General features: G+C 34.0%; 2 protein-coding genes across 4 annotated transcripts in view; one reads left to right on the forward strand and one right to left on the reverse strand.

Moving 5' to 3' along the window:
- The window catches only part of LOC133517853 (uncharacterized), a 194246-nt gene that overhangs the window by 119190 nt on the left and 62753 nt on the right, over positions 1 to 12303 (reverse strand). The gene's annotated exons all lie outside the window — the stretch shown is intronic.
- Positions 299 to 11324, forward strand: LOC133517856 (uncharacterized). Of its 3 annotated transcripts, XM_061851310.1 has the most exons (20): positions 301 to 403; positions 714 to 735; positions 1040 to 1174; positions 2276 to 2332; positions 2702 to 2722; positions 3343 to 3411; positions 3510 to 3542; positions 3709 to 3762; positions 3839 to 3913; positions 4240 to 4266; positions 4416 to 4448; positions 4527 to 4616; positions 5347 to 5460; positions 6222 to 6296; positions 7018 to 7167; positions 7234 to 7272; positions 7753 to 7800; positions 9326 to 9388; positions 9538 to 9635; positions 11214 to 11324. In XM_061851310.1, exons 1-19 carry the CDS (start codon positions 356 to 358, stop codon positions 9588 to 9590), a joined length of 1206 nt encoding a protein of 401 aa, XP_061707294.1. In that variant the 5' UTR covers positions 301 to 355; the 3' UTR covers positions 9591 to 9635; positions 11214 to 11324. The 3 variants fall into 3 exon arrangements, with proteins under 3 accessions (XP_061707296.1, XP_061707295.1, XP_061707294.1); XM_061851311.1 differs by lacking the exon at positions 9326 to 9388 and having other exon boundaries at positions 300 to 403; XM_061851312.1 differs by lacking the exons at positions 9326 to 9388; positions 9538 to 9635 and having other exon boundaries at positions 299 to 403.

The raw sequence follows: 12303 nt of genomic DNA on the forward strand, positions 1-12303 counted from the left end.
GAACTGTAAAGGAGGTGATAGAAGGGCAAGTAAGTTCATGGACTTACTACAGCTCGACGACCTTACTCGCATATGTGTCATTCTAAATACATGTACTTTAAAGCCGCCAATGGCGCCAATCAACTTAGTTGATGATCAAAATGTTTGAATTTTGGTCTTAGCCTGCCTTTGCTCGTACGCCTGTCACCCCCCCTTAAAGTTAACTACAGAAAGGTTGGTACTAGTTAAGGAAATAAATAAGAAAGTATAAAATTGCCATAAAACAGTAAAGTTAGATATGGTAATTACATTTCCAACTAACGTTGGTAATAACGTCTGTATCCATGGTGCAGTCGGATTCATGAAGTAACGAAGAATGGGAACACTAACTGTTTATTTAATAAGCATTTGTTTCTATATTTCAGTAAGTTAAAAGTTTACAATATACTTAAAGTTTACCTCAATAAAGATTATATATAATATATAATTATACTGAAAACAAAGCTTGGAAAAGTTCGATACAAGAATACTTCTAAAATTTGGCGTGCTATATGAAAGATATTCAATCTCAAAACAGCTATAGTCTATTGTAATTCTAAACAGATTGCAAATAAAAAAATATAACGCATCCAATATTAACGCATCCATGGTAGCTACTGTTTCTTAAATATGATCGTTATGTATAGAATACATTCTGGGATACTAAACATATACGCAAATATAATGATTTTTAGGTTTGTGTGGCCTCAGCGTCAGGTGAGCACCTTACAAATAGAAGAAATTAATTATAATCCCGATGGTGGCACTTAATTGTTAGGGTTTCTGTCTTAAATGGTAAACAGGATCAAAAGTAAGGACTAAAGAGGGTCCGAAAATATAATAATAAGAAAATATAATAAAGAAATTATACCATATAATCTTCTTGTACTATACTAATAACTATAAATTTGAATTTACACGACTTGCTTGACAAGCTCGTATTTAAATAGAATCCTTCATATATTATAAAGTTCAATTTTATGATATTTCTTTCTTTTACAACATGAACCACACCGATAAGAACACGGCAAACAAAATGCACAAAAAGACAATCCAATCGATAAAGAACCCCTAAAATTGGAGGAACCTGAAGACGACGACGACAGTGGCGCAGCCGACGATGTGCCACCGAGAAATCGGCGAGTGCTACAATCAAGTAATAAAAAGACTTTTGTGATATCATTTATATAAACATATAAGTATATGTATACTTGTTCATTTGGAAAGATTGATTTATTGCGATAGAGACATATAGTGTTTCGTTTCTCTGCGAATGATTGTCATGTTTACTAGGCCCCCTTACAGAAAAGGGCCAGTACTTATTCTTCTAGCATTCACTTGGTGAGAGATGAGGAAATGCCTGGGGGTCGATTTTTTTAATTTAGATCGCTCGATTTCATGTTCTTCCTTTAATAATATCTTCACTACTCGGAATTTTAATTCTAAAAATAGAATTGAGAAAGAATGGTCAATCCCACTAGATTCCCAATTTCTATAGCTCGTATTTAAAAAATAGCGTTTCGCCGTTTTCAAGAGGTTTTCTAGTGACGAAATCGAGCGCTCTACATTAAAAAATTGCTCCTTTTGAAACGCTATCTGTTTCTATCGCACTAATATGAAAGAGTGATAGAGAAACATAGCGTTTGTCATCTTGACTAAGCCCCTAGAAACAACAAAACCCATGCAATGTATCTAGAACTTTCGCTATTGCATGAATTGGGTACTTAACACATGTTGAATATTATAACAAAATTTAGCTAAATGGATAAAAAATAGATGAGAAAAATTAAACAGACATATAGAGATTATAAAAAAAAAGAAGGCTGCAAAGTCTCAAGGTACTATTCGATTCCTTACATTTTATTGAAAAATAAATTGTATGACCACTATATCTATAAACGCAGTATTTCAGGGTCAAAATAGCAATTTTCTTGATCTTCCATACATTTAGGATAGACTAATGTAATGTGACGTACCATTGAAATATCATTTTGTTAGAGGCGTTTCAATCGTCGAGTACGAGCGTCCGACTTCAACTCTCATTTCTGACCTTTGTGTTGCTTAAATGCCATTAGTCCTATACATATAGACATTAGATCCTCAGGAAAATCAAGATAGATTGACATTATTTTCAAAAAACTGTCAAGTAGCCAATTGCAATCAATAATCAATTATCGAAATGTGTCAAATTATGTGTATAATATAGTAACACTTAACTACTACAAATATTAATCACCGATGACTTTGTGTTCGATAGGTGATATATTAACTCCGCCAGAACTACTACCATTAGCCAAAAGACTGATAGCAAAAGGTATGTATCTTAGAATAGTGTATTTTATGTATTTTTTATGAGTTTTTAACAGTCGTAGGTATAGTCGTGACGGCCCGATTCAAAGAATGAATAACACATGATGAATTTTGACATGTCGTTTAGTTATCGATCTTTTAAAGATCTTAAACGTGTCTTAATAATTGTCCGAATCGGGTCGTTAGTCTATATTTGTTTAGTGATTTATTGAAAAAAACAACAGATGCACATTATTAAATTTAAATATTTGATGCACTATTCATTACCAATTTGTAAAATTATTGACAAATTTCGAAATCAAATTAAAATACTGAAACCACGAGATTCTGGTGGATAATGCACATTCACAATTTGTTGTTATTATTTTTTCAGTTGACACTGTTAAACCAGGAGGTAACCAATAATATACATACTAAGGGCGTGTTTCACAATGTCCAAAAAGGTCCTGAATATGCTACTTAACACTTATCTGACGAATAAAGTTATCGTTGGCGTTTCACAATCTTCAAAATAATCTTAACTGGTATATAAATACTTATCTGGCAGTTAATTTATTTTTTAATTAGCTATCCAATACTTTACTTCGACATAGTGAAACAGGCCCTAAAGATAATAATGTTAATGATCAAAATCAATCTACATCTATCTACATCTTTAATGAGCTCGTGTTAAAAAATATAGAATTATGGTTCTGTATATATGCACTACTACATACACTGTTAAAAGATTTAGATGAAATTTACTATGGAAATAGTTTGAGACCCGAAGAATATAATGGGACTTTTTATCATCGTCATCAAGTCATCATCATAAATAAAAAAAGGTTTACTAATTATTTATTGCCCCATCAATGTAGGCTAAGTACCAACTACATTTTATGATATTTCGGAAACTTCCCTGATGTGATATGATGATATCCCTTTTCATTTCTACCAGTGACTGCTTTAGCAAATAAGTATGATAATTATTATGATAGTTGTATTGTAATGCTTTTTTATTCTTTCAATTTATAGAAGGCAAAGGAATCGTAAGCTCGGCGCGAAGTGCGGAAACTTTGGCAGACAGTTTATTTCATAGATTTTGTACGTATTGATTTGTTTAATTATTTCGTAGATGGTTTAATTTGTATAAATACTTCCTTATTGTGATTTCATCTTGATACTACAAATGTTCCTTGTAGTTATGACAGATCGCCGCATTGCGAGGTTAAGAAGTAAGTACTAAAAAGTAGTTATTCTTTCTTACACATGACGTCATAAAAAAATGAATTGTAGCTATATTTTTTGCTACAAAAATTAAAAAAAAAAAAACGAATACGAGAAAACTTTTGCTTGAATTTAGTATCATTTTTTTTACAATATTTTGCGATTTTATTTCAGAATTGGATATTGCTGGTCTTGATGCCCTTCAGGCGTTAGCCCTGGACGGAGCAGGTAAAAGCACCTTTTTTGTACATACTTATTAGAGATTATTGAGATTGGTTGTACAATCATTATTTCTTCTTTCAAGGAATTCACAAGAACCTGAAACTAGTGAGCGTCGATGGCGGTCGATGTTATGTGGATGAGTTTGCCAAACACGGCGGTAAATACATTTTTTTTTCGTAAGAATAACTATAATTGATTGATTTTAATAGTATCAATACATTATTACTTGGTCACACCGACTACATAAATTAGTTGAGTTCAAGCCAAGTGCAATTCTGCTCTCCACCGCATATTGAAAAACGTAACAGCCTTTGAGAACTCATTGCATTGTTTGTCATAATCTTACAAAACAAATCGCAATTTAAACTGTTTTTATATGATTACGACTGTAAAAATCTACTATAGATGTTTCTCAGATTGAAAATCGAACCTGAAATATAACTCTATAAACGTATGTGACTTATTGTTTATTTTTATTTACAGCTGTCCATAACAGCATGTGTTACCCTAGTAAGTGTATTTCTTACAGTAAATTTTACAATATAAATATCTAGCAAATTAAAATAGTTATGATCGATCGATATAAGTTTTTTATGAGACAATAGACATAAATAGAATTTTAACAGCGTCTGTTGAATTTAATAATAATGTATTTTCAGATCAGCCTGGACACAGAAAGAGCATATACAACTGTTAGTATCTAAACGCTGTTGGTTTTCATTTCGTTCGTCTTAAATTGGAGTGTACTAAGTTTTTTTTTTAATTTACAGTATTGAGTAAACCAATCAAACCAGATTTAATGAAAGAAAACGATCGCATTAATAGAAGACAAAGACAATCTGGCGTGCCTCAAAGTCGAAGTAATGTATTAAAATACAGAATTGTCCAAAAATAATTAGACACTTTTTTTGGTTTACATACGATTTTTACAACATACAATAATTAAAACTTCATTCATGAAACTAAAAAAAATAATTATCTTCAGAATATTCTCCTTGGCATTGATACACAATCGTAATCGTTTCATTATGCCGCCGTTTCCTTTATTTCTCGAGAAAGCATAAATTTTTCAGATGAAAACCTTTTTGTATTGACGAGTATCAAATCATCAAAATTACAAAAATGGCTGCAGTTATTCGATTTCAGTTAGTTTACGGTTTGGGGTGGTAGTTTTTCCACAGGTATAATTACCCCCGCCATAGAAAAAGGTGTCAAAATGATTCACGAAATATATAATAGATATATTTTTGAAGTTTTTGTTTTTACTCTACCTAAGAGACAGGGCCAGTGCTGCTAAACAAAAATTCAGACGCTATGAAAGCAACACTTACCAAAGAGTGGGCATAAATAACGCTGGAAGAGCTGCGGAATATTTTTGATAATTTTAACAAACCTTTGCATTTGTGTATCACAGCCAAATGAGGATATTTTGAAGATAATTGTTTTTTTATTTATCTAATGTTTCAAAATTTTAATATAATTTTGTAAATTTCATCTAACTAGTAATAAAAATCAATTATCCCTCTGTATAAATATTATTTAAAAGAATTACTGTCAAAACCATATCATGAGATAAAAATCAATTTTCAGTTAAATTAATGAGTAAACTTCAGAAAAAGAGACAAATAGTAGTAAATGCTGGACGTAAACATAATGAACACCAGAATAAGAAAGCCGAGTCAATGATTAGAGGAGAAACTAAAGGTACTGTTTTTAGTGTCGCAGTGACTTAAGCTCTTCACAAACGGAGCAATAATATACCAAAAGAAATCTTATAGCAAGGCATCTTAAGATACCTTATTGGATATATAACTCAGTATATTTTGGTATATTTCATTTCTGTCACAATGTAGGTGCTAGACTGACAGCTATATACATTTTGGTATCATTGGCGTGTGCGGTGCTTAGCTATACTATAAAGGTGGCGACTGACTTGTAACATTTCGGTGTAATGTAACGTGATACAACCCGAGCATTACAACAGTCAGTGCAGCGAGCCGAGCCGCTCGACGCGAGCACCGCGTGCTCCACTCGGCTGTCGGTTTTTACGCGAATCCCTTTGAGTGTTACAAAGGTGGCGACTGACTTGTAACGATCGTCGTGAACGATACATTACAAGCAAATGTTACAAGTCAGTCGCCACCTTTAGATATCTGTCGGTATTAATATAAATAATCGCTCCGCCTGTGACGGGTTTAATGGCCCTTTTTAACCGTAGATGCTTTAGCCCTTGCCTACTTACAATAGTTATAATAATACAACGGTTTAAAAAAAACTAGCGAAACAATATTTCGTCTACTTTTTACATCCTCATATAACAATTATATAATATAATAAATAAGTATATAATTTTTCAGGTAGTATATGTTGATAAGTTGTGTGAGAAATATTGAAATCAAACTATCTTCTGTAAAATATCACAGTGTCGTTAATTTAGATGTTTACTTTAAATATTAATTTTACAGGCCCTAATAATGAAAAAGATAATGGACAACTTAACGTGGCCACTTCCAAACCCCATGACACAGTTAGCAAAAAAGGTAATACTTAGTCGTCATGAAGTTTACCATGTAGGAAATACGAGTATTATATAATTCAAATATCTTTTACAGTACATATGGGGCTACTTTATAGCACTAGTGCGAGAAGTAGCATATTACGTTACTGTGTCGAACATTTAAAGGGCCATATGTACTGTAAAACGTTGTACGATACATGTGCGAATAGGTAATTCGCAACTCGTGTCGATTTAAAACACTCCCTTCGGTCGTGTTTTAATTTATCGCCACTCGTTTCGAATTTCCTATTTTTCGCACTTGTATCGTAATGTACTATTCCGATTGTCGTTTGAAAATTGTCAGATAAATGTAGAGCTGATAAACCAAGAATTTTGGTCTAAGATACGTTCTAAGGAATATCTAGATGAGGATCTGTTATTTATTTATGATGACAGACTGTTTTTTTTTTACTTTTTTTAAAATTGTTATTTTACCGTATTCTATGTCGAATGAAAGCTTATTTTATATATAACCGAACTATAATAGGTTGGCTTATTAAAAAGTTGGTCCCGTCCATGGTTGTCTAGATTAACCGATTTGTATCTAAAATCAAGGCAACCATGGACTGGACCAATGAATTGGACCTGTGAATAATATCTATCATTTATTTCTTATCAGAAATAAATAACAGATGAGGGTAGATATTCTTTATAACGTATCTCCTACTATTACTTCAATTATAAACGATCACAATAATTTTTAGCACACTTAAAGGGCTGTCGTTGGAGATTTGAATGTTTAACTCCACGGAACCTGGACACCTGCCGACTAAAGACATCTTGTCCCGGCAATGAGGAAGACACAGACAAAAACCTTGAACAAGAGAAATTACAACAGCAATTTCGAAAAATGAGTAAGTTTAATAGTGAATGTTTATAACGCCAAAAATGAATAGTTTATAACGCATTTTTTATTGCAGTTGGTATCTCGTCCGTGGATGAAGAGGTGGAAAAAATATGTACGTAATTACTTCCTTTTTAAAATTAGTTTCTATTTCACAATCGACCACTTGCCTTCCTGTTTTTGTTCGGACCTGTCGACAGGATGTGCTGCTATTTGAGCCACCTTTATAATCTTAAATTGCAGTATTAGGAGGGAAAGAAAGTGCAGTCAGTATGCCCGTCTGTCTCAGTAAATGTCCTAGCCATGAGGTAACTCTTGGCTACCCCCTTAACAGGAAGGGGGAAAAGCGGCGGTCCAATTCGCGTTTGGTATGAACTCATTTATGAAATAATCGTTTTTTCACAATCGTGCTAAGCGGCGTCGCATTGAGACAAAAGTGCATACTGCTCCATAAATTTCTGGACCTACTTCCTCCACTATATCCCTCAGCGCTATATTCGTCTAAAAATAAAATTATACCAAATACGTTTGTTTGAAGTTAATATAACCTTGAGTTGTAGTAAGTATAAAGATTTTTATCGATTTCTTTTTACAGTGGAAGTCCGAGCGTTAAGCTTACGTCGTATGATGAGTTTTAAACAAGGTAAGGAATCACTCTTCTTCTTCTTCTTCCTCGCGTTGTCCCGGCATTTTGCCACGGCTCATGGGAGCCTGGGGTCCGCTGGACAACTAATCCCAAGATTTGGCGTAGGCATTAGTTTTTACGAAAGCGACTGCCATCTGACCTTCCAACCCAGAGGGTAAACTAGACCTTGTTAGGATTAGTCCGGTTTCCTCACGATGTTTTTCTTCACCTAAAAGCGACTGGTAAATATCAAATGATATTTCGTACATAAGTTCCGAAAAACTCATTGATACGAGCCGGGGTTTGAACCCGCGACCTCCGGATTGCAAGTCGCATGCTCTTACCGCTAGGCCACAAGCGCTTACAGTATTTAAGTAATCACATTATATTTATTATAATAGATTATAAATTATAATCAATTATGCTGTTTCTACGTAGGAATTAAAGGTACAATTAGTACATGCTAGTTACGAAACGAGATGATATGCATGCATTGAATAAGTTTCTGGTAAAATAAAATTTTTTGGTACAGGCTTTTATCTCTGACTGTACTTTTCTTTCCACAGGCAAGTAACAATTCGATCGAGACAATTTTAAAAACCCCAAAAACCATTAGGTTGCGTTGTTTTACACAGAGTTAACCTATGGCCACCTCCTGTCTCCATCATCAGATCAGCTCAATGGTACCATAATATTGCATTGTCACCCGACTTACATATATATGCAAATTTTCACCTTCATCGGAAACCGGGAAGTGGGTCAAATTTAACATGCAAGATTTGTCCCATACACTAACAGGGCAAGTTAAATAAAAGCTTGTAAAAATACATTAAGAAACGATACAATTGGCGGTCTTATCGCTATAAAACGATCTCTTCCAGACAACCTTTGGACTAACTGCAACTAATATCCAGAATTGAGTGACGCAAAGAAACTAGATACGTAATCTAAATTGATGAGCAAATTAACTGTGATATAGAAACTTTCATAAGTCTGGGGGCTTCCGCGAAATTTAAGTTTTTATTTTGAATTTTTATACGTTTTAATGAAGGGCAAATATAATGAAAAAAATCACACAGAAATGAGACTATGTATATTTCCGAGGGCAGACTCCAAGAAAAACCATAAAAGGTTAAAGTTTATCGATAGAAAAAAAAAACACTAAAATATGTTTAATTTCCATGTATTTGGAAATATATATCGTTATATGTATCGTTATATGCATATGCATATCATAGCAGTATAATTTTAGTATAAAATAGCCGAGGGATTTGACCAGCGATATTTTAATCAGAAATAAAATTTCAAAGTTATTGAGGTATAATGCTTAAACCCGCTCGATCGTCAGATGTTCCATCGCAAGTTACGCGTGGCGCATCATATTTTTTGTTCCTTTCTAATTTCCTGGCTTTACGCGCACACTAAGATTTTTACTTGAATATTTCGTTAGGTATTCTCTGGCACATAAAAATATGTATGTAAATAAATAAGTATATTTTTGTTAGTTATCATAAATAATTTAATACATATTTAAAATTTTCAGGTGGCCCCTTCGGCCCCGTAGAAACCTTGTCTCAATACTTTACAAAACTAATTATGAAGAAAGGTTTGTTAACTCGCTTTACAATAATATAGATGACTTTATTATAATATAGTGAGTAAAGTAGGTACGATATCCATTAATAATATGATAATTTAAAATAAATCTTAAGTATTTTTTATTAGATTAAAATTAAACGTATTTTATTCTGATAGAAGCTGCGATAAAGAAACGAGATGAACCTAGCAAATACAAAAACATGGCATAATCGAAATCCATTACAACACCGGTAGAAGGCAAATTTCATAATAAGGTTTGTATTTTATTTCATAATCCACGCCTAGTCCAACAGCAGAGTCGTTCAATTTACCATTCCACCCTACAGAGAGCATGCAGGGTCGGCAACGCGCATGTAATATCTCTGGTGTTACAGGCGTCCATAGGCTACGGTGACTGCTTACCATCGAGCAGGCCGTATGCTTGTTTGCCACAGACGTGGTTTAATAAAATAAACACCGATCTTACGATAAATCATTCACGGTATACTTTGAAGCTGTGGAGTGGAACGCGTTGCCATGTCTCCTCTGAGGCAGTTTCAATCAGTAGCGTCACTGAAGGCAAAATTAAATTTATTTATGTAGTTATAAGTATGTATATTTTTTATGGATATATAGTTGTTTGTATATCTATATATGCCTTTGCACCGAATGCATCGTATTTAGTTGTTTCTAAGAATAGCTACTTCTTTTAAGTCTTGCCCTCATGCATATATTAAACGTAGTTTGACTACCATTTAGTAAGTATATCTCTCAGTTGCTTAAAGGTAAGCTGGAAGAGATCCCTTAAGGAGATAAGTTCGCCTTCATATTTACTGTATTTCCTGTGAGTTATGTACTAATTGTGTGCAATACATTGTTTTACTGCTACTACTTAGTTGATAGTTGATGGATGTACAGTCAGCTGCAGAGAAAAGGTAGAAGTTTGTATGCAAAGATGCTAAGTTAATAAAAAAAATATTTTGCATGCCATTTTGTGGCTAAACATGTATTGCTACTCAACAATAATGTGCCTACCATCTTATGTATACCATATTTATCGCAATAAAGTATTTCATTCATTCATTCATGCATTCATTCATTGAATAGTATTGCTGACTGTACATAGTGTGCACAGTTTTTATAAATATCTCTCGTGTTCATAGTTCGAATGTTATATGTAGGTATCTACAAAATAAAAGTGAACAGAATAAGTAAATAAACAATATAATAATAATCAAAATCAACAACCAACATCACTAACTTCTAATCAGCCATTTGAAAGCCATATCTTACTTACTGGGGTCAAATATTTTTCCAAATATGCTTCAATTTCATTGGACAGATTTATTCCCAGAGACCTCAGCTTTCCTTGTTAGCGTTCAAGACTAAAGGGGAACCAAATCATTTTCGGTTGGGAAAGGCGTTCGACAAATGACATTGACATGAGAAATGTTACAAAGATGCAGTTCGCAATTCCTCTTTAATTATCTTCTTCATCGCGTTCTCCCTGCATTTTGTCACGGCTCATGGGAGCCTGGGGTCCGCTTGACAACTAATCCCAAGATTTGGCGTAGGCACTAGTTTTTACGAAAGCGAGTGCCATTTGACCTTCCAACCCAGAGGGTAAACTAGGCCTTATTGGGATTAGTCCGGTTTCCTCACGATTTTTTCCTTCACCGAAATGCGACTGGTAAATATCAAATGATATTTCGTACATAAGTTGGGAAAAACTCATTGGTAGCAGCCGGGGTTTGAACTTGAACCCACGACCTCCAGATTGCAAGTCGCACGTTCTTACCGCTAGGCTACCAACGCTTCAATTCCTCTTTAATTATGATTTTACATATTTTCAGGTACCCCGTTGACCACACTCCCGCGCTAAACATAACCGATTTGGAGAACACAGCATTAGAAAGCCGATAAAAACACATTTGAGGATTTAAATAATACACTCATGAAAATTTTGCGTAATTTTGTTTAGTCGTATTCTTGATGGGTGTAACAAGCATATTCTGATTTTAATAACAAGTTAAGCATTAGAATTGGATTAGATATAGATCTGATCTGTCAGTGTCAAAAGTGACATTTGTTCAACCAAAAACGTCAATTTGACAGATCTGATCAATATCTAATCGAGATCTTTTATACTGTCCTGGCCGGTTTCGACCACAGCGACTGTTTAGTACTGATTAATCAGAGCGACGATCGTGAGCTCTCAGGTGGCTGACTTAACGGCTACATACAACAAAGAAAAGTGTTCGATCGTAACTGATAACTAGTAAGACGAAATTAGTTTTTGATCGCAACCGGTTTCGTACAAGGCAGAGATAGTTTTGGTTACGAAGCTCTGGTTGCGTACGCGGCCGAAGGGTGAAGATGTCGTCCCACGAAAGTTCATATTTTCACCACGTCGTGCGTTGGCGGCGGTTGTATTTCCCCCCACCACAGTACTATTATTTATTCTGTGCCACCACCATCTTTGCACATAGCCAATGATATTTTATTTTTTATTTCAAACAAACATGGCCATTTACATTTAAACTATTAATGAAATAAATAAATATTTGGGGACAATCTTACACAAATCGACCTAGCCCCTAACTAAGCAAAGCTTGGATTATGGGTATTAGGCGACGATATACATATATATAGATAAATACATATGTATTAGTTAGAAGACAGCCATGACTCATGCCTTTTACCGGGATTCGAACACGGGACCATCGGCTTCATAGGCAGGATCACTAACCACTAAAACAATTATATATGGTAAATACCCATTAAAACAGTTTTCAGGCCATGGAATTTTATACTTCAGAAGACAATTTATAGCAAGGCAATTAAAAAGGCCATATGTACCTATTCCAAATTATATTTTTTTTGTCTTTTTCCTATACATATTAAGATGTTTTAATACTTGGGGGTATTTTAATTTTTTGGGAT

This window comes from Cydia pomonella, chromosome 5, assembly GCF_033807575.1.
Source record: "Cydia pomonella isolate Wapato2018A chromosome 5, ilCydPomo1, whole genome shotgun sequence".
In the NCBI taxonomy this organism is placed as follows: domain Eukaryota; kingdom Metazoa; phylum Arthropoda; class Insecta; order Lepidoptera; family Tortricidae; genus Cydia; species Cydia pomonella.